This window comes from Chiloscyllium punctatum, chromosome 8 (assembly GCF_047496795.1).
Source record: "Chiloscyllium punctatum isolate Juve2018m chromosome 8, sChiPun1.3, whole genome shotgun sequence".
Taxonomy (NCBI): Eukaryota; Metazoa; Chordata; class Chondrichthyes; order Orectolobiformes; family Hemiscylliidae; genus Chiloscyllium; species Chiloscyllium punctatum.
Genome location: NC_092746.1, coordinates 79,840,725 through 79,868,489, shown reverse-complemented (window position 1 = coordinate 79,868,489; position 27,765 = coordinate 79,840,725). Strand labels below are relative to the sequence as shown.

At 40.9% G+C, this 27,765-nt stretch overlaps 1 protein-coding gene across 1 annotated transcript in view; it reads right to left on the bottom strand.

Moving 5' to 3' along the window:
- Window positions 1-346: 346 nt before the first annotated feature.
- The window catches only part of mrc1a (mannose receptor, C type 1a), a 152,068-nt gene continuing 124,649 nt past the window's right edge, over window positions 347-27,765 (bottom strand). The window contains exons 23-30 of the mRNA XM_072575908.1: window positions 26,929-27,034; window positions 18,627-18,862; window positions 16,512-16,677; window positions 14,502-14,654; window positions 10,873-10,989; window positions 8,100-8,267; window positions 7,978-8,013; window positions 347-1,642 (exon numbers count right to left, since the gene is read on the bottom strand). Coding sequence (XP_072432009.1) covers window positions 1,401-1,642; window positions 7,978-8,013; window positions 8,100-8,267; window positions 10,873-10,989; window positions 14,502-14,654; window positions 16,512-16,677; window positions 18,627-18,862; window positions 26,929-27,034 — 1,224 coding nt within the window. The 3' untranslated portion in view covers window positions 347-1,400. The remainder of the gene's footprint in view (window positions 1,643-7,977; window positions 8,014-8,099; window positions 8,268-10,872; window positions 10,990-14,501; window positions 14,655-16,511; window positions 16,678-18,626; window positions 18,863-26,928; window positions 27,035-27,765) is intronic.

Genomic DNA, 27,765 nt, shown 5'->3' with positions numbered 1-27,765 from the left:
CAGGATGGTAGATGTTTACAACTCACCTCCACAAATGGCAGTGGATGCAGGCTCAGTTATTAATTTTAAATCTGAGATAGATTTTGTTTTGTTTAGCAAAGGTAATAAGGGGTATGGGCCAAAGGCAGATACTGTACATGGAGCTAGGCAATAGATCAGCCATGATCTCATTGAATGATGGAGCATGCTTGAAGGGCTGAATGGTCTACTCCTGCTCCTACATTAAATCCAGCTATATCCTCATAATGAAAACTGTGAACTATCAGTTTGAGGTATATGTTCAAGAACAGGTTGTATGATTTCTAAAAACAGGCTATACAAATATAAAAGGCATTTCACATATTGCTCATGTTTACAAATAACAAATTTTATTAAGTGCCTTACTTGTAACTGTGGTTTTAAAACAATCTGAATACAATTAATTCCTTGTTCATATGTAGTTCACTGAATGGCAAAATGATGGGTGACATTTTCAAAATACATTTGATTTTGTCTTTATTGTGTCAAAAAATCTGTAAATCAGCTCACTTTAGAAAATGACATCTCTTTGCTATATTTAGGAACATTATCATTACACATTAGATATTAAAACATTTTCCTTTTTCCAGATTCTGTTGTTTAAAGTGTTACATTCAAGGTTTTGAGAGTTTTCCACACAACTTCCCATAATGCACCTGCTTGCTATAAAAATGTAGATTGGAAACAATATACAAACTATCTGGAAGTTCATTTTAGGTAAACCTATTAAGCTGGTTATGTGTAACATGTCATTTTTTTAATATTGAACAAAAGTTGATTGAAGAATTCAATTTGTTGCCTTATTAAAAATTAAATAAGATATTATTTAGTTTCATTTAGGTTTTCATGTTTGTTTTCAAAACTATCTAAGGATCACTGGACTTGCAACTCTTTTTATGTGATATCATGAATTTTGTTTATGCTTTTTATTAACATGTTGTTTGCAAGTTTTCTTTATTGGTCCAGTAAACAGACAATTATGATAATCATCTGAGTAATAGGTCAAGCAGCCAAAGAACATCAATATCTGTGTTTTAATTGTATGGTGGTGTTTGGTGTCACCTTTTCAATATTTACACAAGAAACTGAGTATAATAATAAAATTGCAGTGTAATAAAACTGCAATAATAAAAATACTAAGGTATTAAACATATTTATTCTATAAAGTTATACCAGGATGATCATTCATTAATGAAAACAAAAGTAATCAATATATATATATCTCTAAACAGGTAGTCATACAGCAGAATAATTAGAGTTCAGTGCAAAGTACTATGGCAAAAGCATGCTTTAGCCAAATACTGATTTCGCTAAAGCCGTTTTCCAGTCTAACTGCATACAGTTTATAGATTTATTTCAACAACTTTTAAACATTTTGCAAATTACATTAAACCTTGTTCATTTTGTTCTATGTTTGGCACAAGAGATTTCATGTCACAGGGTGCAATTGTACTCTCTCGATTGAAATAAAGAGAGTTATCAAAATTGGTATCCGTTTCTGTTGTCTTCCTCCTCCGCTTTTGAATGAAATAGCCTGCAAGAACCACAGCTATAGCAAGGGCAATAACCAGCACCACCACAATCCCCGTCATGCTGTGCGATGGGGTCTCTTTTGACTGGATGACTAAGGCAGGAAAAGCAAACAACACAATGAATTCCCAAAGTAATATCATACAGATAGCACAGAGATTGCTGGAAAATGTACTCTACAGTACTACAGACAGAAAAACAAAGTTTCCCGTTGGTGACCATTTATCAGAATTATCTTTAACGTTAATGAAAATATTAACTTTGTTTCACTCTCCACAGCTGATCCTTGGCCTGTTAGTATTTCCTGCATTTCCTCCATCTGACACTTCTCAGCCCATTGGCCCATCTGGTCCAGATCCTGTTGTAATCTGAGGTAACCTTCTTTGCTGTCCACTACACCTCCAATTTTGGTGTAATCTGCAAACTTACTAACTGTACCTCTTATGCTCGCATCCAAATGATATGTAAATGACAAAAAGTAGAGGGCCCAGCACTGATCCTTATGGCACTCCACGGGTCACAAGTCTCCAGTCTGAAAAACAACCCTCCATCACCACCCTCTGTGGTCCATTGCATCTGCACCAGTTCTTTCAACAAGAAATCCTATCACCTTCCTCTCACCCACCAGCTGCTAATCCCCTTTCTTCTCCCCAAAATTTACCCAATTACCTTTTGAATTCTAATGTAAACCTATGACCACATGATAGCCTCACTAATGTAACCATCAGCAGGATGCATGATAGAACCAGCCTGTGATCAGAGGAGCATAACAGTGACAAAATATCAGATGGGGAAGCAACTCCTTACATGTTTGTCTTGGTCTTTTACAGGTTCAACATGAGCCCCAGGAATTAGTATCTATTCTTCAATAAATTTAAGTTACCCAGTTACTGTCATGGCATTTGAAATAAGGAGACCAAATGTAATGTATTCAAGTTTACTTACAATACAAAACTAAGTGCAGGTTTGAGTTACCATGAGGACACAAAGAGGCTACAAAATTGAGACAGTGAAATGACACCCACCTCTCCCAGGCCCTTGTTGCAGCATGGCTGTCTTACTCTTATACACCCTTGGAATAAAATCAAATATGCCGTGTGTATGTTGTATATGCTGAAAATCCTGTGATAAATGAACAAAGCCATCCAAAGCCCTTTGAATACTAACTTCTCATCATCTAAAAATATTGTACTTTACCATTCTTCCCATATTATACTCCAACTGGGCCATCTTACTTAACCACTTCACTGTCTCCATTTTGTAGCCTCTTTGTGTCCTCATGTAAACTCAAACCTGCACTTAGTTTTGTATTGTCAGTAAACTTGAATAGATGTTGAAGAATAGATGTTTGGCAGATAAATTCAAAGAAGGTAGGTGTGAAGTAATCCATTTTTGACCAGAACTGGTTGGAAATGAGCAGTGTTTTAGTGAACTGTTGGGAAGAGTTGGAAATCAAGGAGATTTAAAAGACAATGTACACAATGAACAAAAATTATGTAGTCAGGTACAAAGAAAAGACTCAAAGAAAGACGAAACCTGCAGAACATGCAGCCTAAAATAAAAAGCATGAAAATACTGCAACAGCTGTACAAACTGTTGATTGGACCATGTCTGGAATTCTACGTACTATTCTAGGCATTGCACCTGAGGACTTCTCACAAGTCCTTTGGAAGGAATACAGCACAAATTCACGAGAATGTTGACAGGACTGTAAGGGGTGAATTACATAAATGAAACTTGCATTACATAGATTAATCTTCCTCAAATCCCCTCCAAAACTACACTCTTTCAGTTTAAAGTTATGCTCCCTTGTTATTGACATCTTAATTAAAGGTAACAGTTGCTTTCTATCCACATTGTCCATGCTTCTCATCATCCGATACACTTAATCAAGTCCCCACTCAGCCTTCTTTGCACTAAATAAATCAACTTGAGCCTATCCAGCCTCCCTTCACAGCTAAAATGCTCCATCCCAGGCAACATCCTGCTGAATTTCCTCTGTACCCCCTCCAGTGCAATCACGTCCTTCCTATAATGTGGCAATCAGAACTACTCACATTATTCCAGCTGTGCACTAGTTTTGTATAGTTCCAATGTAACCTCCCTGTTCTTATAAACTGTCACAACCTATAAGGGCAAATGTCTGATATGTCCCCATAATTACCCTATTAACCTGCCCTGCCACCTTCAGTGGTCTGTGGGCAAACATGCCAAGATCGCTCTGTTCCTCTGAGCTTCCTAGTGTGTCACTATTCATTTCATACTTGCTTGTCTTGCTATTTCATCCCAAACACTTCATTTGACACTTAACAGGGTTAAAGTCCATCTTTCGGTGATCTGCCTGTCTGACCTATCCAGGCAAAAGTGAGGACTGCAGATGCTGGAAACCAGAGTTTAGATCAGAGTGGTGCTGGAAAAGCACAGCAGGTCAGGAAACATCCGAGGAGCAGGAAGATCGACGTTGCGGGCAAAAGCCCTTCATAAGGAATAGAGACAAGAAGCCTCCAGGGTGGAGAGATAAATGGGGGGGGGGGGGGGGGGGGGGGGGGAGGTAGCAAAGAGTACAATAGGTGAATGGGGGTGGGGATGGAGGTGATAGGTCAGAGAGGAGGGTGGAGCGGATAGGTGGGAAGGGAGATTGGCAGGTAGGACAGGTCATGAGGACAGTGCTGAGCTGGAAGGTTGGAACTAAGGTAAGGTGGGGGAGGGGAAATGAGGAAACTGACAGCTCAGCACTGTCCTCATGACCTGTCCTACCTGCCAATCTCCCTTCCCACTTATCTGCACCACCCTCCCCTCTGACCTATCACCTCCATCCCCATCCCCATTCACCTATTGTACTCTTTGCTACCTTCTCCCCAACACCACCCTACCCACATTTTATCTCTCCACCCTGGAGGCTTCCTGCTTCTATTCCTGATGAAGGGCTTTTGCCCGAAACGTCAATTTTCCTGCTCCTCTGTCTGACCAATCTGTCTATATCCTCCTATACCCTAAGGACTTCTTCCTCATGTGAACCACTCAGCCAATCTTTGTGTCACTGCAAACTTACTTAGCAGCCAATCACACAAACAGCCTTCTACCATGACCCTCTATCTCCTGTCACTAAATCAATTTTGGATCCAATTTGTCAGGTCACCCTGGATCCCTTGTGCTTTTACCACATTTATCAGTCGACCATGTGTGACCTTATTCAAGGCTTTGTTAAAATCCATATAAACTACATCAACTACACTACCCTCATCTACATACCTGGTCACCTCCTCGAAAATATCAATCAAATTTGTTAAGCATAATCTACCTCTGACAAAGACATGCTGACTATGCCTTATCAAACTTTGCCTCTCAAAGTGGAAATTAATTCTGCCCTTCAGAAATTTTTCCAGTAGTTTACTGATGTGAGTCTCACTGATGTGAGACTCACTTGTCTATAATTGAAACAGTTCCACAAAAAACATCAAAGAATGTGAACTCAGTTAGTTTTAAATCTGGGATTGACATAACTTTGCTGACTAAGGATGTAAATTAATATGGAGCCAAGTCAGGTGTTAGTGTTAAAGTCATGATCAGCTCTGAGCTTACTGAAAGGTAAAAAAAACTTGAGGAGCTGAAAGACCTACTCCTGTTCCTTTGCTGCTTAATTTGTCAAATATTTCTTTCCCAGCTACTCTCTTAACTTAATCTTGACTCTTGGGATCCTGCATCTTCATCAACCTTGTACTTAAGCTGAAGTCAAACATGCGATATTCCATTTCACATACATACATTTCCAGCCTGGTAGGCCTCCAACCCTGCTCCACTCATATTACCATGTTAACTTTCCTATTTTGCACAATATTCTACTTATCCTCTCTTTTCCACACACGGAGAAAATGGGCAAACTCCACACAAGACAGTCGTCTAAGGCTGGAATCAAACCTGGGCCTCTGGCACTGCGAGGCAGCAGTGCTAACCACTGTACTACCGTGCCATCCAACTTCACTTCTTACCCCACTTTATCATCATTGATTATATCAAACCACTCGAGGAAAAGGATAAAACCGGATAAACTATCAAGCATCAACCTTGACATTGAGAACACCAAAGGCCTAGCATGACCAGTCAATATTGCAAAATCCTCCTCACCTACATTCCTACAAGAAAATCAGTCTCTGAACAAAAGCATCAATACTTGCAGTTTTTGTAGCTATTTCTTGGTTTGTTAATGTATGATTGTTTCCACAATTTATCACATTGAAGATTAAGTTCAACAGTTTGATTATTAATTTCAAGAGTTTATTAAAGAGATAGGTATCTTTATTGTGGGACTACAAATATAATTTTTAATAAGGAATTAAGTGTCTAAAGGGATTTGAATGGCTTTTCTCAGCAAGTGTTTTCTCTGCAATTAAGTCCATAATGGATACTTAGAAATTAATTTCATCACATCATGACCCCTGAAGTCTGTCCATGATGGCTGCTGGGTGATTTGGCATGGAGAGTGTAAGGGAAAAGGGTGGTGAGTCAGAGGACATGGATTGCTATTAATTTAGATATAACAGCTATAAGGAGCCTTTGGTTGGCATGCAGGCTATGGTGGCTATCAATGGGGTGGTATAAGGGCATTACTTGACATGGAGGGTATGAGCTGCCATGGGGGAAGGGGGTATTAATGCATGGGTTGACATAGAGGGTAAGAGGCTCCAAGGGGCATGATTCAACATGGACAGGTTGTCACAAATGACCAGGAAGAGCAGGAGGTGCTGAGGGGATATGAGTGACAAGGGCTAAATGGCCTGACTAATTTTATTATAGAGGCAAAGTCCCAGAGCACCAAGCTGAAACAACCCTTACTGGTCTTCAGCTCCTTCCGTGGCTGTCAACACACTGATTTGAAAGCCAACATGTACTCATCCAGAATGAAATACAGACATACAAAATAGTAGACAAGCTACTCCAATACATGTAAAGCATGATATCTGGATGACAAAGTGGAAAATGATTCTGGTTTGTCTATCCACAGAAAGTAGGAGAAATCTATTCCCAACAGTCTGAATTCAATCATTCAGAAAATGATGGAAGCTGTCATCGACCATGTCACCAATCAGCAAGAACCTGTTGACTGATGCAGAGTTGACATTACCATAACCATAATTCATGATACCATTTGTTGAATCTTCATTATACATTTTCCTTGGGATTAATAGCCTTCTTACAGTGTGTACATACAGCCATACATTCTATATCAGATCTGAAAGCTTACAAAGTATTCCTCCTCATTAAAACATTAAAAATCTAATTGTACGAAATTAAAAGTGGCATAATGCAATCAAGAATTGTCATGTTGTTATATTTGTAACAAAGTAGTAAAGCAGATGGAGTTAGAAACATTCAAGTTGTGAAAACAAAGCTCTTGTTCCATAAGGTGTTCTCCCACCAATTTAATTCACTCATTGTTGACACTAATGTATCACTGTTCACAATGCTGATTTATTTAATTTCTGCTTTTAATTTTTTGATGTTAAGAATTTTTACATTTTCCCCTTTTTTTGTGATTTTAGCCATTCTTTATCCATGTGACACCTTTGCAACTGAGACTGGATGAATTAGCTCTATTCCCCAGCCTTCATCATTGGCTGGGGATGCCAAGTCAAACATGCGCTGTTCCATTCCACATATTGGGAGATATCTGTGGTGTTCAAAGCAGCCAAGACTTTTCCCTGGAGCGTCGGAGGCTGAAGGGCGACCTTACAGAGGTTTGCAAAATTATGAGGGGCATGGATAGGATAAATAGGCAAAGTCTTTTCCCTGGGTTGGGGAGTCCAGAACTAGAGGGCATAGGTCTAGGGTGACAGGGGAAAGATATAAAAGAGACCTACGGGGCAACTTTTTCACACAGAGGGTGGTACGTGTATGGAATGAGCTGCCAGAGGATATGGTGGAGGCTGGTAAAATTGCAACATTTAAGAGGCATTTGGATGGGTGTATGAACAGGAAAGGTTTGGAGGGATATGGGCCGGGTGCTGGCAGATGGGACTAGATTGGGTTGGAATATCTGGTCGGCATGGACTGGTTGGACCGAAGGGTCTGTTTCCATGCTGTACATCTCTATGACTCTATGACTCCAAGATTAGGATCTAAGCAATGAAATACACTGCATATGATCCTGGTCTGTGGCACAGAGTATTAGCAATATTTCGTACCAATTTTTCCACTAGAGAATATGTGAAAACCACTTCCTTGGTCAAAACTAAAATCTAGCATTCTCTATTTACTGCATTATATTGAGCTATTTTGGTAGTATTGGTCAAATCATTCATAATAATCATAAAGAAGTTCATTGCTGGTGCAGAGGAGAATGATGTTGAGCATCAAGTAGATTTGCAAAGTAAATCAAATTTATAAAGAACTGACAACAATAATATTTCGTTCACTACAAATAGTTCTTACCTTCCAGCTGTGAAGGTGCCTCAGTTAGTTCAATAACTGTAAAAAAACAAAATTGATTAACTTTCAGTAAATCTTGCTTCAAGGAAACATTTCTCTAGGAATCACTGTATCATTCAACTTACTTTTCGGCATTTTGCAAATGAAATTTTTATTCATTGAACATGCAGCATTGTTCCATTTACTTGAATCTGAGTACATTTCAACGCAGTTTTCATTTTTATGATCTGAAGGTTCTCCTTTATTCCAGTTCACAAAATCCACCACATTATTGTCTATCCATAACCACTCCCCTGAATGAGAAACCAAACAGTTCGTATGAGCAGAAATCCTGAAATCTTCTCATTTCACTAAGATGCCATTTCAATTTCATCAATAATAATTTGCATCTATATAAAAATTTTAACATAGCAAAATATGCCAAACCATCATACAAGAGGATTTCCAACAAATATTAACACATTATACATAAAAAACCTTAGGACCTTCGGGAATATCTTGAAAAGGACGGGGAGCGTTTCAAATTGAGGTTTAATAAAAACAAATTAGGGCAGTGGGCCATCTTTAATGAATGATAAAATGGAGGAATGGAGCAGGTTATGTGATCTGTTCAGAATCCTGTTGTCAGTAATCCTGGGTGGATTGGGCATTAAAGATTAAAATGAGACCCAGGTTGTTTTACTGGAAAGAAGGTGTGCCTTTAAAAAGTGACCCAAGCAGCTATGCTGTTGGCTGAAAGATTGTTCGTCCTCAAATCCAAGAGAGCTATGACAAATACCAAGGTTTCTCAACAATTATACTTTAACCTGTCGAGTTATTTTCAAGATGGGATGAGGCTGGGGTCCAGGTGACAACAATTAGCATTTCTACCTGAATACAAGGCCCAAGTCAGTCATGTTTCCAAGGAGATAGACTTTGAAAGAGGAAGAATCCATAGGACTCTATTATAGGCTTTTCAAAATAAAAATGACTGGAGCTCACAGATGTAATCAGTCTGCAAAAAATCTGAGGGAATGCAGAAAAGAAAGCCAAGCGAGAGATGGTCAGCAAATCTTTATTGTTCACCAAACAAAATATTGTTAGAAGCTTATGCTCTAGTTGAAGAGACGAAGGCTATGGATGTTCAAATAAGTTTGAAGGTTTGCCTGCTCTGTGCTACAGGAATGCATTTGCAATGTAACATACACCATGAAAGTCTGTTTTGGGATCAAATATTATCCAACTTGAAAAGGATAAGGAAACAACTAATCACTTTGCAGCATTTCCCAGTGAATAAAGTGTCTACTTAAGGGACAGAGTAAAATTTAAACTATGGAGGGATTGGTTTAATTAGTTTAATGTTAAATTAGACATGTCTTCTGCAGTTTAGAGTATGTAACTCACAGTAAAAGTCTGTAGCCACTGTTGCTTTCAGGCACTGGAAATAACACCAGCAAACACAGCTCTGCCAATGCTGTAAAATCTTCCTTACTAACATCTCAGAATTGGTACCAAAATTGAGACAGTTGTCTCACAGACTCGTCAAGCAGAGCTTAACAGAGTCACTCTCATAGAATCTCCTTACAATATCCCAGACACCAACAACACAGTCCCTGGGTCTGCTCTGTCACTGGGATAGCACAGTGGCATAGAATTGGAAGGGAGTTCTCAAAACCTACTCCTTCTCTCATGAAGCCTCATGGCATCAGGCAAAGGCAAGGAGGCCTTCTAATAATTACTAAGCACCATCATGTGACACCCCAGCAGCTAATAAATCAAAGAACCTCAGCAGGAAATTCCATGTGAAAGATGCACAGAGTGTGGCATAGGCTCAGAATGTAATCTAGGTAGAGGTCTTCAATGTCTATTAGAAAGTCACTGGCCGGTGACAGTGGTCTCTGTCCAAGCTGGCTGAGACCTGAAGGACATGACTACTAGAGTGGTTCTGCAGCAAGTGATGAGAAAAACCAACAAGGAGGAAAAGCTCACTTCACCTCATTCTCATCAATCTGCCTGTCATAGATGCATCTCTCCATGACAGTATCCTCCATAGCTGTATGCCACTATCACACTGTGCTAAATGGGATTTAGTTTAAACAGATCTAGCAACTCGAGACTGGGCATCCATGGGGTACTGGAGACCATCAGCAGCAGCAAAATGCTGCTCAAAGACAACCTGAAACCTCATGACCTGGCATTCCATATTCTACCATTACCATATGCAGTACCAGGCGTATGTATAAGTGACATGTCAAACTAGAGATGTTCCAATACAGGGCAAATGTGTGACAAACAGCAAATGATAGACAAGGCGACATGATTTTACAACTGACAGATCAAGTCTAAGGTCCATGCCCCTGCCATATTTAATGAACACAGACTGAAACAGTTCAAGAATACACCATCTTCTCAAGGGCAACTGGGAATGGGCAATAAATACTGGCCCAGTCAGTGATGCCCATGCCCCATGAGTAAAATTATAAGAAGGATCTTATTTGTAAGTACAGGCATTCATAAGTCTGATGTTTGAAAGTCAGAACCATCTGTAACAACAATATGAACCATCAACAAGGTGGAATTTCCCAAGGTTCTTTAGAGAGCACCTTCCAAGCTGATGACCATTATCATCTTGAAGGATAAGGGCAGCAGATACATGTGAACAATACAACCTGTAAGTTTGCTTCCAAACTACTCTCCATCATGACTTGAAAAAACATTGCTGTTTTTTCAGCATCATTGGATCCTGGGAACTCCCTCTCTACTGGCAATGTGGATCTGCCTCCAGCAAAATGACCATATTGGTTCAAAACGTTCACCATCACCTTCTCAAGAGAAACTTGGGACCAGTAGTAAGTGCTGGCCTGCCAAGGAGGCTCATAACCCATGAATTAATAGGTCGAAAAAAAAGGAAGTGTTTACCTTCAATGTTCTGATACATCCCTAGCCAGAATGATTTTGCTTTGTCGGCCATCATTTCGGATATATGGAATAAGAAGTGGCTTTCTGCAGCATTGTCTATACTTACTAATGTAGCCCCTGAAAAATTAAAAATTGATACATATTTTAATTGAAGTGTGAAGAGGAAAAATAATTGCCTCTTAATTAGGGAATTATATTTTTGTAAGAGTGTGCTACATTGACAGACGGATTACCAAAGAATGTCAAATATATTATTTCAGTTTAAAGTAAAATATCACAGATGCTGGAAATCTGAAATGGAAACAGAAAAAGCCGGAGTAACTCAACAGATGTGGCAGGAACTCTGGAATATTCTGAACAGTTATATCAGAATCAAAATGTTAATTCTGTTTCTCTCTCCAGTAAATGCTGCTCCCGATTATTTCATTTTGTTGTTTGCAGTAATTTCAATTTGCATTATAAAATTCCAGTTGTAGTAAAATTTAAAATAAGGTTAGATTATCTGCTTTGCTGGTAAAACACTGACGTATTTGGCAAGTTTTTGATCTTCACTTTCCTTTTTAATGTTGGGAGAAAGAGATTTAGTCTGTGAAGATGTGTGAATTCATATATTAGAGTCAAAGAGTTGTATAGCACAGAAACAGACCCTTCGGTCCAACTCATCCACACCAACCAGATATCCCAAAGTAACCTAGTCCCATTTGCCAGCACCCAGTCGATATCCCTCCAAACCCTTCCTATTCATATAACCATCTAAATGCCTCTTAAATGTTGCAATTGTACCAGCCTCCACCACATCCTCTGGCAGCTCATTCCATACACGTACCACGCTCTGTGTGAAAAGGTTGCCCCTTAGGTCTCTTTTATAGCTCTCCTTCTCACCCTAAACCTATGCCCTCTAGTTCTGGACACGCAAAGCCCAGGGAAAAGCTTTTCTCTATTTATCCTATCCATGCCCCTCATAATTTTATAAACCTCAATAAGGTCCCCCTCAGCCTCCGACGCTCCAGGGAAAACAGCCCCAGCCAATCACCTCTCCCTATATCTCAAATCCTCCAACCCTGGCAACATCCTTGTAAATCTTTTCTGAACCCTTTCAAGTTTCACAACATCTTTCCGATAGGAAGGAGACCAGAACTGCACGCAATATTTCAACAGCGACCTAACCAATGTCCTGTACAGCTGCAACATAACCTCCCAACTCCTGTACTCAATATTCTGACCAATAAAGGAAAGCATACCAAATGCCTTCTTCACTATCCTATCTACCTGTAACTCCACTTTCAAGGAGCTATGAACCTGCACTCCAAGGTCTCTTTGTTCAGCAACACTCCCTAGGACCTTACCATTAAGTGTATAAGTCCTGCTAAGATTTGCTTTCCCAAAATTCAGCACCTCACACTTACCTAAATTGCACTCCATCTGCCACTTCTCAGTCCATTGGCCCATCTGGTGAAGATCCTGCTGTAATCTGAGGTAACCTTCTTCGCTGTCCACTACAATTTCAGTGTCATCTGCAAACTTACTAATGAGACCTTCTATGTTCACATTCACATCATTTACATAAATGACGAAAAGTAGTGGAACCAGCACTCATCCTTGTGGCACTCCGTTGGTCACAGGCCTCCAGTCTGAAAAACAACCCTCCACCACCACCCTCTACCTTTGAGCCAGTTCTGTATCCAAATGGCTAGTTATCCCTGTATTCTGTGAGATCTCCAATGGGGAGCCTCATCAAACGCCTTACTGAAGTCCATATAGATCACATCCAGTGTTCTGCCCTCATCAATCCTCTTTGTTACTTCTTCAAAAAACTCAGTCAATTTCGTAGAACATGGTTTTCCATGCACAAAGCCACATTGTCTATCACTAATCACTTGCCTTTCCAATACGTATAAATCCTGTCCCTCAGGATTCCCTCCAACAACCGGCCTACCACTGACGTCAGACTCACTGGTCTATAGTTCCCTGGCTTATCCTTACCGCCTTTCTTAAACAGTTAGCCAACCTCCAGTCTTCTGGCACCTCACCTGTGACTATCGATGATACAAATATCTCCGCAAGGCCCAACAATCACTTCCCTAGCATTCCAAAGAGTTCTAGGTTACACCTAATCAAGTCCTGGGGATTTATCCACCTTTGTGCATTTCAAGACATCCAGCACTTGCTCCTCTGTAATATGGACATTTTTCAAGGTGTCACCATCTATTTCTCCACATTCTATATATTCCATGTCCTTCTCCACAGTAAACACTGATGCATAATACTCATTTAGTATCTCACCCATCTCATGCGGCTCCACACAAAGGTCACATTGCTGATCTTTGAGGGGTCCTATTGTCTCCTTAGTTACCCTTTTGTCCTTAATGTATTTATAAAAACCCTTAGATTCTCCTTAACCCTATTTGCCAAAGTTATGTCATCTGCCCTTTTTGGCCTCCTGATTTCCCTCTCAAGTATACTGACTTTATACTCTTCTAAGGATTCACTCAATCTGTTCTGTCTATACCTGACTTATGCTTCCTTTTCTTTTAACTGAAACCTCAATTTCTTTCGTCATCCAGCATTCCCTGCACCTACCAGCCTTTCCTTTCACCCTAACACAAATATACTGTCTCTGGACTCTCATTATCTCATTTCTGAAGGCTTTCGATTTTCTAGTCGTCCTTTTACCTGCGAACATCTGCCCCCAATCAGCTTTTGAAAGTTCTTGACTAATACCGTCAAAATTGGACTTTCTCCAATTTAGAACTTCAACTTTTAGATCTGGTCTATCCTTTTCCATCACTATTTTAAAACTAATAGAATTTTGGTCACTGGCCCCAAAGTGATACCTCAGTTAACTGCCCTGCCTTATTTCCCAAGAGTAGGTCAAGTTTTGCACTTTCTCTGGTAGGTACATCCACGTACTGAATCAGAAAAGTTTCTTCTACACACTTAACAAATTCCTCTCCATCTAAACCCTTACCACTATGGCAGTCCCAGTCTATGTATGGAAAGTTAAAATCCCCTACCATAAACACCCTATTATTCTTACAGATAACTGAAATCTCCTGACAAATTTGTTTTTCAATTTCCCTCTGACTATTAGGGGTCTATAATACAATCCCAGTAAGGTGATCATCCCTTTCTTAATTTTCAGTTCCACCCAAATAACTTCCCTAGATGTATTTCTGGGAATATCCTCCCTCAGTACAGCTGTAACACTATCCCTTATCAAAAACGCTACTCCCACTCCTCTTTTGCCTCCCTTTCTATCCATCCTGTAGCCTTTTTAATCCTGGAACATTAAACTGCCAGTCCTGTCCATCCCTGAGCCACATTTCTGTAATTGCTATGATATCCCAGTCCCATGTTCCTACCATGCCCTGAGTTCATCTCCCTTCCCTGTTAGGCCTCTTGCATTGAAGTAAATGCAATTTAATTTATCAGTCCTGTCTTTTCTCTGCTTTGTTTCTTCCTGTCCTGACTTTTTGACTCGCTTCTTTTCCCAACTGTACCAGTGTCAGATTGATTTCTTTCCTCACTATCTCCCTGGATCCCACTCAACACCTCCCCCCACCTCCCCCCCCCCCCCCCCCCACCCCCGTCTAGTTTAAATCCTCCCAAGCATATCCCCCTGTACTTACCAAGACGAATGCATTCAAGACTGGCGGAAGCCCAATTTCTTTTAATTGCTCCTTCAAATAAATAGCAATGGCCATGGAATGGAATCCAGGATTTGGACAGTGTTGTTTCTGGGCATTTTCCAGGGAGCTGAGGTGGATCAACAGGTGGTTTCACTGACAAGAAAAAAAACAATTTTTTTCCTGCTGGCTGATCTTGTCTAATGGTGACTTTAGTTAAAGAAATTAATCGATTGTGTTTTTCTCACATTTAATAAGAAAATCTTCTTCCTCCCCAACCCTTTAAATTTTGTAACATGCACCAATTGCTATTTGAAAGGATCGGCAAATAACCAATTAGGAATCTGCCATTGCTGTGCTTTAACTGATCGCTAGGAGATCCATGAAAGATGGCGGCAATAAGTTAAATCAACATTCAATTTTCCCTTAGCCTCTGTAATGACAAGGGGCACATGACAGGAGAGATATCTGATCTGTAGTGATTGTTTTTTAAGGTATTAATGTTACATTAAGCTCCAATCTAATGATGTCAAACAATTGTGATAGACAGTTGAAGAGTCCAGTTCAAAACCCCAATGAAGACAACTTTATCATCAATGTCTCCAGATAGTCTTCGTCAGTATGCATTACATGTACTTATTGCTAATGTGCAGTAAATGATGTTGTTAAGCTAAGTGTTTTTATTCATTAAGACTCACTCGTGACTCATCTTCTACCACTGTTAACTAAGTAGGCTCTTGGTCTCAGTTTAAAGAGAAGAGCTGGGGCGCTTGTGGTGCAGGGGTAGTGTCCCTACCTCTGAGCCAGAAAAACTGACTTCAAGTCTCATCTATTCAAGAGGTGTGTCACAGCAGATCTGAACAGGGTGAGTAAAAATATTGAGGAAGGAGGAATAAGGATAGCACTCTACCCTAACAATTAGCTGATGGTGGTTGGTTCCATTACAGTACATACAATAGTTACCATGTTACTAAATATTTGGAAATGGTATTCAAGATGTATACGCACACTAATACTGAAATGATGTTAGAGGTTCACATGGTAGGGGGCATTGACTCAAGCATCTATTGGCTTTAGCATCACCCACTGCAGTCAGATAATTATAGTAATCCATGTGCAGTGCTTATTTGATGCCAAAACTCCATTTTCAAACAGCACGCTGTCGTCTATGCTGTGTCTTAATTTACATAACATGCCCTACCAACAAGCCACCTGTATTATTTAAAGGGATCAAAGATATGAATGAGAATTTCAATAGAGTTGGGCAATGTTATGAGGGTGGAAATAGTCGTCGTGATAGCACAGATATCTAGTTGATGTGCACATTTATCTTGATGTCTTAAAAGGCCATTTCAAACACTAATCACAGTCAGTCTCAATGCTGAAACTGAACATTTAAATCTGAAAAAGGCTCAAAATCCATTCTATCACTTGTCTCCTGACTTCATATTCTCTGACTTTATTTATTGATCTCATATGGAGCCCCTGATTGAAAGCCTTTTGAAAATCCAGACAGGTTACATCTACCATATTACCAATACTGTCTGTTACCTCCTCAATGGGTTCACTGAGATATTTCCCTTTGAAATCTGCACAGACTATTCATAATTTATTGCTCATTTCAAATCTAGTTATTTAAATTCATCTGGAAAAGCCATTCCTACTGTTACAACTTTTCTATACATTCTGGGTGGGCCAAACCAGCGTTGACACTTAAAAACTGTGCCTTGGCCACAACTTAGGTATTTGGAGAAAGTGAACCCATAGGTTATCATGAGGTAAATTTGAGAGCAATATGCTTTTAGAAACTACGAACACAAACCAAAACAATGCGCTATATTTTTCTTTGCTGATGCTGACCTTCCCTTTATTAACTTAATTAAAACTATGACTGCTTTAGAAATAAATGTAAAATAGTTTGTGTTGCTAAGTTCTCATTTTCATGCCATTAAAACCTCAAGTAAAAAGTATGTTTACCACAACTATAATGAGATTTGGAGATTTGTTTCTTACCAGGAGACTTTTTACAAACAGCATAATACTCATTGTCACAAGTTGAAGTTATCCATTTTCCATTTGGATTCATGAAGACACACCCGTCATTGATTTTGGGCTCATCCACATCCCATTTAGAAAAGTGCAGTCTCCATCCATCTATCCATCTGAACTGTCCTGAAGTCTAGAAATATTTCAGTATTAAAATGTTGCATGATTTTCCTTAATCATTTCTACTTATAAGACTATGAGCTGTGGTTTTGTTGATTAACAAGGGCAAATAGGGATATGCAATAAACGCTGATCCAGCCAGTGAAGCCCAGATCTTCTGAATGTATCAATAAAAGTGGCGAAAGTTGGTAATCTTTCTTGGTCCTGATTAACACCATCTGATTCTCAAACTCTCAAAATAATATTTAAAAATCCCTCATACATATTGCTTCCAATCGCGTGTCACCTACATTTTCTATTCGTTTAATATTGTCACTCTGGAATGAATTATAATTCTTTAAAGCTATATCCTAAATGTTACATTTCATAAGGCTGTAAATTGAGATACTTTCTGAGGGTCACCAGATGTCTGTTGTGAATTAGAAAACAATTTTGTCTCTTGAGACAATAAACAGGACATTTTTTTCTGATGTGACTCAATATAGGTTAAGCCAAAAAGTAAATCAATTAAGTTAACACTTTATTGTAATATGCTGGTTTGCCAGTTGAAAACAATGGCTGACTGAAACCACAAGGGGTGAGATGCTGCAGCCCAGACTGTTTGTTAGATTACCACAGCAACTTACTTAGACAGTGACTCAATATTTCATGGAAGATTATATGATAAGGTATGGTCTTTGCTTCCTGATAAAAGTGATGCTAGGAGTGGTCAAACTAGCTTTCAAAAGAATTCCACTGGAGAGAGAGATTTTGCCTTGAAGGAGGGACAATAAAATATTGTCTCATCTAACTTGTTCAAGATTGACTGAGAAATCCATCTCAAGACAGATCAACTACAAGAATGCTCCTGCCAAAGTATCAACTCAACTGTGATACATCAACACTACACTGAATCCCGACTGAGTTAACGTCCATTTTTATAATTATCCTTTTATCTTAATCTGTAGTTTTCTTTGCATGTGCATAAAAGTGTGTGAGAGTCATTGGACTGTGGTGTAGATTTTTGTCAGAACAACTGTGTGAGAAATAGAATAACGTACTTAATTTCTGAACATACAACAATTTGCCGCTGGCTTATTAAAGAATGAATCACTCCCAGAATAAGGAGTGACAGATTTCCACATTGACAAATACATTTCTCAGGATGAATTAAATAAAGCACCTAAAATTTTTCTGTGATATCATTTCAATCAAAACATGCCCAAAATTGCAGCACGAAATCAAAAAACACCCTTGTGCATTCTTCCTTTTCAGACACTACTGCTGAGAATTATGGGAAGGTTAATAGTCCATATACTCTACAAGTCGACAATCATTGCTACTTACTGCTAGTTCTGCTGCTGCTCTGGTCGTAAACAGGATTTGACACTGTTTTAAGGTGTGGTAAACCCCAAAGTGATACAATGTTGGCATATGCTAATTAAGGGGCTGTGATCAGGGTTGTTATCCAATTGGTTTACCCACAGAAGAGCTCAGCTAATTAGCTTTAGGAGAGGCATCACCAATGGTGGTCGATGCTAAAACCAAACTCCAAAGAGAGGGAACATTAACTAACAATTGACTTCAAAGACTAATCAGTGGAGTTCAAAATGGAGGGGGCTATGGAGCACGAGCACAAGGACCACAATTGACACCAGGTCTCACTGATGGGCCATAAAGCACCCATTATGGAGTCCAGAACCCAATTCCAGAACCCACTGGAACACCACCATGATGTCCCTAGCAACCTTTCCAGGCCAAAAAATATCCCTTACACATACTCATTATTTTCCATGTTTCACTCAGATTCTTATCCATTGCCAAGAATTCTGCCAAATTGTTATATTTTCAAGTTTAAAATGGATGTGCATTTTTATCAAATATAATTTAAAGTATACTACAATGTATCAGAAATAATCATTTTTGAAATGCAATGCATTTAATATTTTTCTTCAGCTTACACTGTTAGTGTTTGTTTCTTACCTCATTGCCATTTAATCCAATCCACATTTTCTCTCCAAATTTAGTAGTTTCTAATGTCAGGAAGGCATGTTCAAAGCCATTTATGATACTGACAAGCTGGGCCCCTTCTGCCTCACAAACTTTACGAGCATCTCGCCATTTCAGCTTGACGGTAATTATTTTGTATGAGCCGTTGGCGTACTTCATATAGTTTGATGGCACAATTGCTGTTGTGGGCCCTAACATTAAAGCACGATCTGTGGAAGGAATCATATTCTGTTCTTGTTATTTCCATTTAAATTTTGAAAGGTCATTTGTTGTTTTTTCAGAACATCAAGATAACATTCAATTCAGTCACCTGAGCCAGAATGTGCTTCAGTAAATTTGTTATGAGTTGCTAGGCACTCAATAATTGAAATTATGAGGCTAATGTTTTGAATTTACAGTCAGCAGTGAGTCTCGATCAATACCAATGCAGATCAGGAAACCATAGGTTCATTGTCCCTGGGCAGAATTTTCAGTTATCCAGTTTTGTCAAGTAAGACTCATAGTCTGCCATAGCTTAGAAGGACTTGAATCATTCCATCTTCTACCCTCCACCTCAACAACCAAGTAACGGGTCTCTCGGACAATGATCTCAGGAATGGAGTGACTGGAGAGAAAGAAGTCTTCACACTGACAGGACCTGCAGCTCTCCTATCACTGGCACCCCCATATTCAGACACTAGAATCCAGGAAGGCCTACTCATACTGCAGCATTTGAGACACTACATTCAGGATATGGTCTAGAGGAAAAAATGAGGATTGCAGATGCTGGAGATCAGAGCTTAAAAATGTGTTTCTGGAAAAGCGCAGCAGGTCAGGCAACATCAAAGGAACAGGAGAATCGACGTTTCGGGCTTATGCCCGAAACGTCGATTCTCCTGTTCCTTTGATGCTGCATGGTCTAGAGGAACAAACTCTTGCTCTTCATTGTGTGAACAAAGACTTTGAACTGTTGGTAGATAAGCTACTGTAGAGGATGGTGATGTCCACAGAAGATCATGCTGTCACATCAAGGCTGACTGGACTCAAATTACAGCATGGGTCAGAGCTGTGTCCTGAGTGAAGTGGCTACCCAGCAGTAAAGAAAGAAGGTCAATGACTTCTGAACTCTGCAAGGGTAAATGTCACCATCTTCTCACTGCTACTGATACTGACACTGACACTTACTCTAACTCTGCCACTGCATACACATCCAACCAAGACTCAAGGACTACAACTCTCACTATTGCACGTAACATGTTTAATAGCCCTCACCTACCTCATCCTTCAATCTACTGGCCTGTCCTGGTGACTGCACTTCCTATTCACTCAGTGGGGACATCTCACCACCTCCCATCCCCACGCATAATCACGAACTGTTCTTGCATCCACTTTCATCGGATTCAGTCTCTGCCCTGCCTCATCGCACTGCTCCGAACTGACATCTCTCTGACTGACCTGACCTATCTTGCCTTGCCTTTTTAGTACAAACACAAAGCCAGAGATCTTGACATGGTGGTCAGCAGTCATCAGCCAAACTGTGTGGCACTAATCTACGTCAAGCTCACATTTGGAGCATGTGCATTGTTGCATATGCAGCAGATATGCACGGGAGGCTGCTGAGCAAGGTGAGGGCCCATGGTGTTCGAGGTGAGCTACTGGTATGGATTGAGGATTGGCTGTCTGGCAGAAGGATAAACAGCTGTCTGGGATAAACAGTTCTTTTTTGGAATGGCAGCCGATGACAAGCAGTGTCCCGCAGGGTTCAGTGTTGGGGCCGCAGCTGTTCACATTATATATTAATGATCTGGATGAAGGGACTGGGGGCATTCTAGCGAAGTTTGCAGATGATACGAAGTTAGGTGGACAGGCAGGTAGCACTGAGGAAGTGGGGAGGCTGCAGAAGAATCTAGACAGTTTGGGAGAGTGGTCCAGGAAATGGCTGAGGGAATTCAATGTGAGCAAATGCGAGGTCTTGCACTTTGGAAAAAAGAATAAAAGCACAGACTACTTTCTAAACGGTGAGAAAATTCATAAAGCCAAAGTACAAAGGGATCTGGGAGTGCTAGTTGAGGATTCTCTGCAGTTAAACATGCAGGTTGAGTCTGTGACTAAGAAAGCAAATGCAATGTTGTCATTTATCTTAAGAGGGTTGGAATATAAAAGCACCATTGTGCTACTGAGACGTTATAAAGCTCTGGTTAGGCCCCATTTGGAGTACTGTGTCCAGTTTGGTCTCTACACCTCAGGAAGGACATACTGGCACTGGAGCGTGTCCAGGGGAGATTCACATGGACGATCCCTGGAATGGTAGGTCTAACATACGAGAAACGGCTGAGGATCCTGGGATTGTATTCATTGGAGTTTAGAAGATTAAGGGGAGATCTAATAGAAACTTACAAGATAATACATGGCTTGGAAAGGGTGGACGCGAGGAAATTGTTTCCGTTAGGCGAGGAGACTAGGACCCATGGACACAGCCTTAGAATTAGAGAGGGTAAATTTAGAACAGAAATGCGGAGACATTTCTTCAGCCAGAGAGTGGTGGGCCTGGGGAATTCATTGCTGCAGAGTGCAGTGGAGGCCGGGACGCTAAATGCCTTCAAGGCAGAGATTGATAAATTCTTGATGTCACAAGGAATTAAGGGCTACAGGGAGAATGCGGGTAAGTGGAGTTGAAATGCCCATCAGCCATGATTGAATGGCGGAGTGGACTCGATGGACCGAATGGCCTTACTTCCACTCCTATGTCTTATGGTCTTATGGTCTTATATACTGACCAAATGGCCAAGTATCAAAGTTTCTGGGGAATAGTCCTCAGGGCAAGGGAGACAGTCTTCAGTCAGTGGGTCCAGGCAGAGTAGGTCAAGGGCAGCATGTGGTATCAATCCATGGACTTGATTATGGTTAGACAGCCACTCACAGCATCCAGAGTCAGGGGCTTTATATCACTAGAGTCTGGGGATTTGACCATGGTCAGTCCTGCAGGTCAAGTGCAATAGGTCCAGGGAATTCTGGTAAATCAGTTGGAGAGCTGCACAGATATCACTAAGAGGTGTGGTCAGTCATCAGGGGCCTGTCCATTTAAGTTGGTCAAGGATTTGGTCAAAGATATTTCTGGGGATCAGCTCAATGAGATTTGAGGGGTGTTATCGGGAACCACTGCTGTGTTACAGAAGTTGAGCGAGTCACTTCTGGGGATTGGAGACAGCACATTAGGATGCACAGGGGGCCTATGGAGGAACAAGTGTTTTTCTGGAATTGAAATGTTAACACTGTTTCTCTCTCTACAGATGTTGCCAGATCTGTTGTGTTTCTCCAGCATCTTCAGTATTTGTTTCATATTTTCAGTTTCTTCATATTTTTGTTTTTATTCGAGTGTGGAAGCTCAGAACTAACAGGCTCGCTAGGGCATGCCTGGGCGAACAGAACATGATTTGGCAAGGCCCCTTGATTATCAGACTGGACCATGTGTGGGATCTTAGAAGCCTTCGCCCACAAATGTATCATAACTGTCACCTTTCTGCCAGGTCACATCGCTTCATTTCCTTTCCCTTTGGCAAGGTCAGTGCTGTAACCATGCCTGTAGCCTTTGGAATTTCAGCTGGTTTCCCTCAGGGGTTGTGTTTAATAGAGCATACACATGGCATATCATTTCTTTAATTATTCATGCACAGGATGAGGGCATCATTGGCTAGGCCATTATTTATTCCCCAGCAGGTGAATAAGAGGACAGTTAAGAGGCCAACACACTTGTGTGGCTCTGGAGTCACATGGAGACCAGACCTGCTAAGGATGACAGTTTGCTTCCCTAAAGATGGGTTTTTCCAACAATCAACAATGGTTTCATGGTCATCATTAGACTCTTCAGTCTAGATTTTTATTGAGTTCAAATTCCACCATCTGCCATGATGGGATTCGAACTCAGATCCTTCAAACATTAATGGATCTCTAGATTAACAGTCTAGTAATAATACCACTAGGCCATCACCGCCCCAGGATATAATACATTTGATCATAACACAACTGACTTTGTGAACAAAAGAGGAAAGGATGCCATGATGCCTACATCTTGAGTTGGAGATGCTGGTATTGGACTGGGGTGTACAAAGTTAAAAATCACACAACACCAGGTTATAGTCCAACTGGTTTAATTGGAAGCACACTAGCTTTCGGAGTGTCGCTCCTTCATCAGGTGGCGGTGAAGGGCTCAATCCTAACACACAGAATTTATAGCAGAACTTTACAGTGTGATGTAACTGAACAATTGATTGTCTGTTAAGCCTTTCATCTGTTAGAATACCATGACAGTTTCACTCCTTTCATGTGTAAATCACAAAGCCTTTTTTTAAAAAAGTTGCATTCTCAGGTTAGCTGTTGACAATGGTGATAGCTAGACAATATGTTGAAGGTGTTAGCCCCCTGTCTTCTCTCTCTATGCCATGATGTTTAGATTGATTCTAATCTTAAAAGTGAGATAACGGAGTTTTACATGAATTCATGTAGTTTTTGAGCAAAGTACAATGTAACTCTGCAAGTACAAATTCACCCCACAAAATATATGTGTGTGTGTGGGTCTTTGTGTCTGTGTGTGTGTGTGTGTCTGGATTGGGGGTTGTGAGTGTGTGTGGGTGTGGTGTGAGTGCAGAGTGTCTTAAGTCTGTGAGGGGGTGCACGTGTGAGTGTGGGAGTGTGTGTGTCTGTAAGAGTGTGTGTGGGTGTCTGTGTCCGTGTGTATGTATGTATAGGAGTGCCTCAGTGTGTGTGAGAGTGTGTGTGTATAGGAGTATCTGTGTGTGTGTATAGTGCAATGGTGATCACCTGTAATGTGACATGAACCCAAGGTCCCAGTTGAGGCCCTCCCTGTGGGTATGGAACTTAGCTATCAGCCTCTGCTCGGCCACTTTTCGCTGCTGCCTGTCCCGAAGTCCGCCTTGGAGGATGGTCACCCGAAGGTCCGAGGTCAAATGTCCTGGACCATTGAAGTGTTCCCCAACTGGGAGGGAACCCTCCTGTCTGTTGATTGTTGTGCAGTGCCCATTCATCCGTTGTCGTAGCCTTTGCTCGGTTTCCCCAATGTACCATGCCTCCGGGCATCCTTGCCGGCAACGCATAAGATAGACAACATTGGCTGAATCACATGAGTACCTGCCATGTACAAGGTGGGAGGTGTCCCCACATGTAATGGTGGTATCAATGTCCACACTCTGACACGTCTTGCAGCATCTACCGTGACAGAGTTGTATGGAGTTGTCCTGAGAGCCGGGCAGCTTGCTACGAACAACAAGCTGTTTGAGGTTTGGCGGTTGTTTAAAGGCAAGTAGTGGAGGTGTGGGGAAGGTCTTGGTGAGGTGCTCATCCTCACTGATAATGTGCTGCAGGTCACGAAGAACATGGCATAGTTTTTCAGCTCCTGGGAAGTACTGAACAACGAAGGGTATCCTGTTGGTTGCAGCCCGTGTCTGTCCCCCGAGGAGGTCATTACGGTTCCTTGCTGTGGCACGTCGGAACTGGCGGTCGATGAGTTGAGCATTGTACCCAGTTCTTGTGAGGGCATCCCTGAGTACTTCCAGGTGTCTGTCACGTTCCTCCTCATCTGAGCAGATCTGGTGTACGCGTAGGGCTTGTCCATTGGGGATGGCTGTTTTAATATGCTTTGGGTGGAAGCTGGAGAAGTGTAGCATTGTGAGTTTGTCTTTGGGTTTGCGGTAGAGTGTGGTGGTGAAGTGTCGTTCCTTGATGGAGATGCATGTGTCCAAGAATGAGACAGATTGTCGTGAGTAGTCCATGGTGAGTTTGATGATGGGATGAAACGTGTTGATGTCACTGTGTATTTTAATCAGTGACTCCTCGCCATGGGTCCAGAGGAAGAAAATGTCGTCAACGTACCTGGTGTATAATGTTGGTTGGAGATCCTGCATAGAGAAGAAGTCTTGTTTGAACCTGTGCATAAAAATGTTGGCATGTTGGGGTGCACTTTTGGTCCCCATGGCTGTTCCGTGTGTCTGGGTGAAGAACTGGTTGTCAAAGCTGAAGACGTTGTGATCAAGGATAAAGCAGATGAGTTGTAGGATGGTGTTTGGAGATTGGCAGTTGTTGGTGTTGAGTACTGAGACTGTTGCCGTGATGCCATCATTGTGGGGGATGTGACTGATCATGTGACTCAGCCAACAATGTCTACCTTATACGTTGCAGGCAAAGATGCCCAGAGGCATGGTACATTGGGGAAACCGAGCAAAGGCTATGACACAGATGAATGGGCACCGCACAACAATCAACAGACAGGAGTGCTCCCTCCCAGTTGGGGAACACTTCAGTGGTCCAGGACATTCGACCTCGGACCTTCAGGTGACCATCCTCCAAGGGGTCTTCGGGACAGGCAGCAGCGAAAAGTGGCTGAGCAGAGGTTGATAGCTAAGTTCGGTACCCATAGGGAGGGCCTCAACTGGGACCTTGGGTTCATGTCACATTACAGGTGATCACCATTGCACTATACACACACACAGATACTCCTACACACACACACTCTCACACACACACAGGCACTCCTATACACACATACACACGGACACACATATACACAGACGTGCACACAGACACCCACATACACCCTTACAGACACACACATCCCACACTCACACATGCATCCCCTCACAGACTTAAGACACTCTGCACTCACTACACACACACACATACACTTTCTCACACTCACAACCCCCAATCCCCCAATCCAGACACACACACATATATTTTGTGGGGTGAATTTGTACTTGCAGAGTTACATTGTACTTTGCTCAAAAACTGCATGAATTCATATAAAACTCCGTATCTCACTTTTAAGATTAGAATCAATCTAAACATCATGGCATAGACAGAGAACACAGGGGGCTAACACCTTCAACATATTGTCTAGCTATCACCATTGTCAACAGCTAACCTGAGAATGCAACTTTTTTAAAAAAGGTTTTGTGATTTACACATGAAAGAAGTGAAACTGTCATGGTATTCTAACAGACGAAAGGCTTAACAGACAATCAATTGTTCAGTTACATCACACTGTAAAGTTTTGCTATAAATTCTGTGTGTTAGGATTGAGCCCTTCACCGCCACCTGATGAAGGAGCGACACTCCGAAAGCTAGTGTGCTTCCAATTAAACCAGTTGGACTATAACCTGGTGTTGTGTGATTTTTAACATTGTACATCCTTGAGAACTCTCAGACTTCTGTTTTATTTCAAAGGCCAGATGCTTAAGAAGGACAGTTGCTTGGAGACAACGTTATTCTCTGCAATCATGGCTGATGCCTCTATTATGTAATCCCCTGACTGAGGCTGAGAGTAGATACAATGAAAACTATTCTTCAAAAATAGCCATCGTTGACTCCAGACAGAATGTGCCGCAAAAATCATAATTTGCTGTGCTCTGAACAACCAAGCAAAGAGGGGACCTGATGAACTCTTAAGAGCTGGGAGAGAAACAGCAATATTCTGAAAAAGGAAGATTAGGACTTTGAGCAAGAGGAACATCAACTTCAATATAATAAAGTGGTGCAGTGTCAGTTGAAACCAGCCAAATAATACTTGGTTCTAATAGACGACAGTCACTCATTGACTGGAAAGGTGTGGGTGCTCAAACAGTAGCCTGAGAAGCAAATGCAGCTTTTAAAATGTTTCTTTTCTTTGCTTTTTATATTATCGAATAAGTTAGTGCTTTCAACCATTTGAAGGTTTTCCTCTATGTGATGGTCCTATGATGAGCAATGAGAAGATGTTGAAATATAATGCACCTTGGGGGAAGACCAGCATCCTTTAAACAGAGTTCTAAGATGAATGAAAATAAGGATGGATCACCTGTGCAGCTTGGTTCTTAAATAGCAATTGATTTATGAATGTGCCCTTGTATTCACAGTGAAGTGCTTGTTGTACCACTTTGTGCTCTGAGAAGCATTTGTGTTTGATACCTCCCCACTATTTGCACAGTGAAAGATGTCTCCTGGGTATCAATGTTTGACCTGGTTCATATCTGGGCTTTAAAAATGGTGCGGCTCTATGAATCCCATGAGTTCCCAATAATGGCAATTACTTCTGTCTCTTGAGGGAAGATAGGATAGGTGGAGTGCTGTAGAGGTGGGGTATATGGATAATGAGGAGGATTGCAGAGAATAGTACAGAGAAATAGACAGAAATCCTCCATGAAACTCACCAACATTGACACTTAGCCAATATCTGGTAAAATTGAGCTTATTGAAGTTATTAATAACATGTCTTGAAATGCCATACAATCAGCAATCTAATGCTCACCTTTGTACTTTTGGCAGATAAAGCTTCTTTTAAGGTCACAATAGTCATCTCTCCACGATCCAATATCTTTCTTTGTATTCACACTCACAATAACACAGTCAGTTGCCCATATAATAAAAACAAAAAAAAAGTCAGCATTTTTTGAAAAGTTATGAATGGAAGTTCATAATTAAGCTATGAGTGTCAGACAAAACCTAATTGATAATGTGCCCTGGGAGCATCACAGACAGGGTGTGTGACAAAATGTCAAAGAACTCCTTATTAGTCCTACAGAGTTTGTTTTAACACAAAATAAATCATTGGAGAAACGTAATGAGGTGCATGTTAGGCAGTTATGAGGGGCCGAATGACTTATGCTTGCTCCTATTTCTATGACATTCCTAAGACATTCAAAAACCGGTTTTGTGGAGACACTAGCTGCTGGCGCAGAAGCACATAAGAAGGTAAAGAAGTGGAGTTGTTAGATATTAAAGATTAATGTTCTAATTTTGTACTCCTGGTGGTGAAGTTCACTTGCAAGAAACAGTTATCTAAAATGTGCTACAAATGGATAGTTAATTGCAAATGCAAAAGTCACGTTCAATGTTGTAATGCTCATAATTGCATTACTCTTCTCACAGAGTACAAGGGACTCATGTGGTGTCCAAGGAAACAGAGGCATTTAAAACTTTGCTCTTGAATTCAATTGCAATACAAAGAATTGCAGTTGCAATAAAGGAAAGTTACTGTAGTCTTACCAAACCTAGGGCTGCTCGCTCTTTGGGGAGAGATGACAGGGGGTGGTTTAACCTGAGGGTTATCAAGCCTCAGGAGACGGGAGAGGTTCAAGAAGGAGAG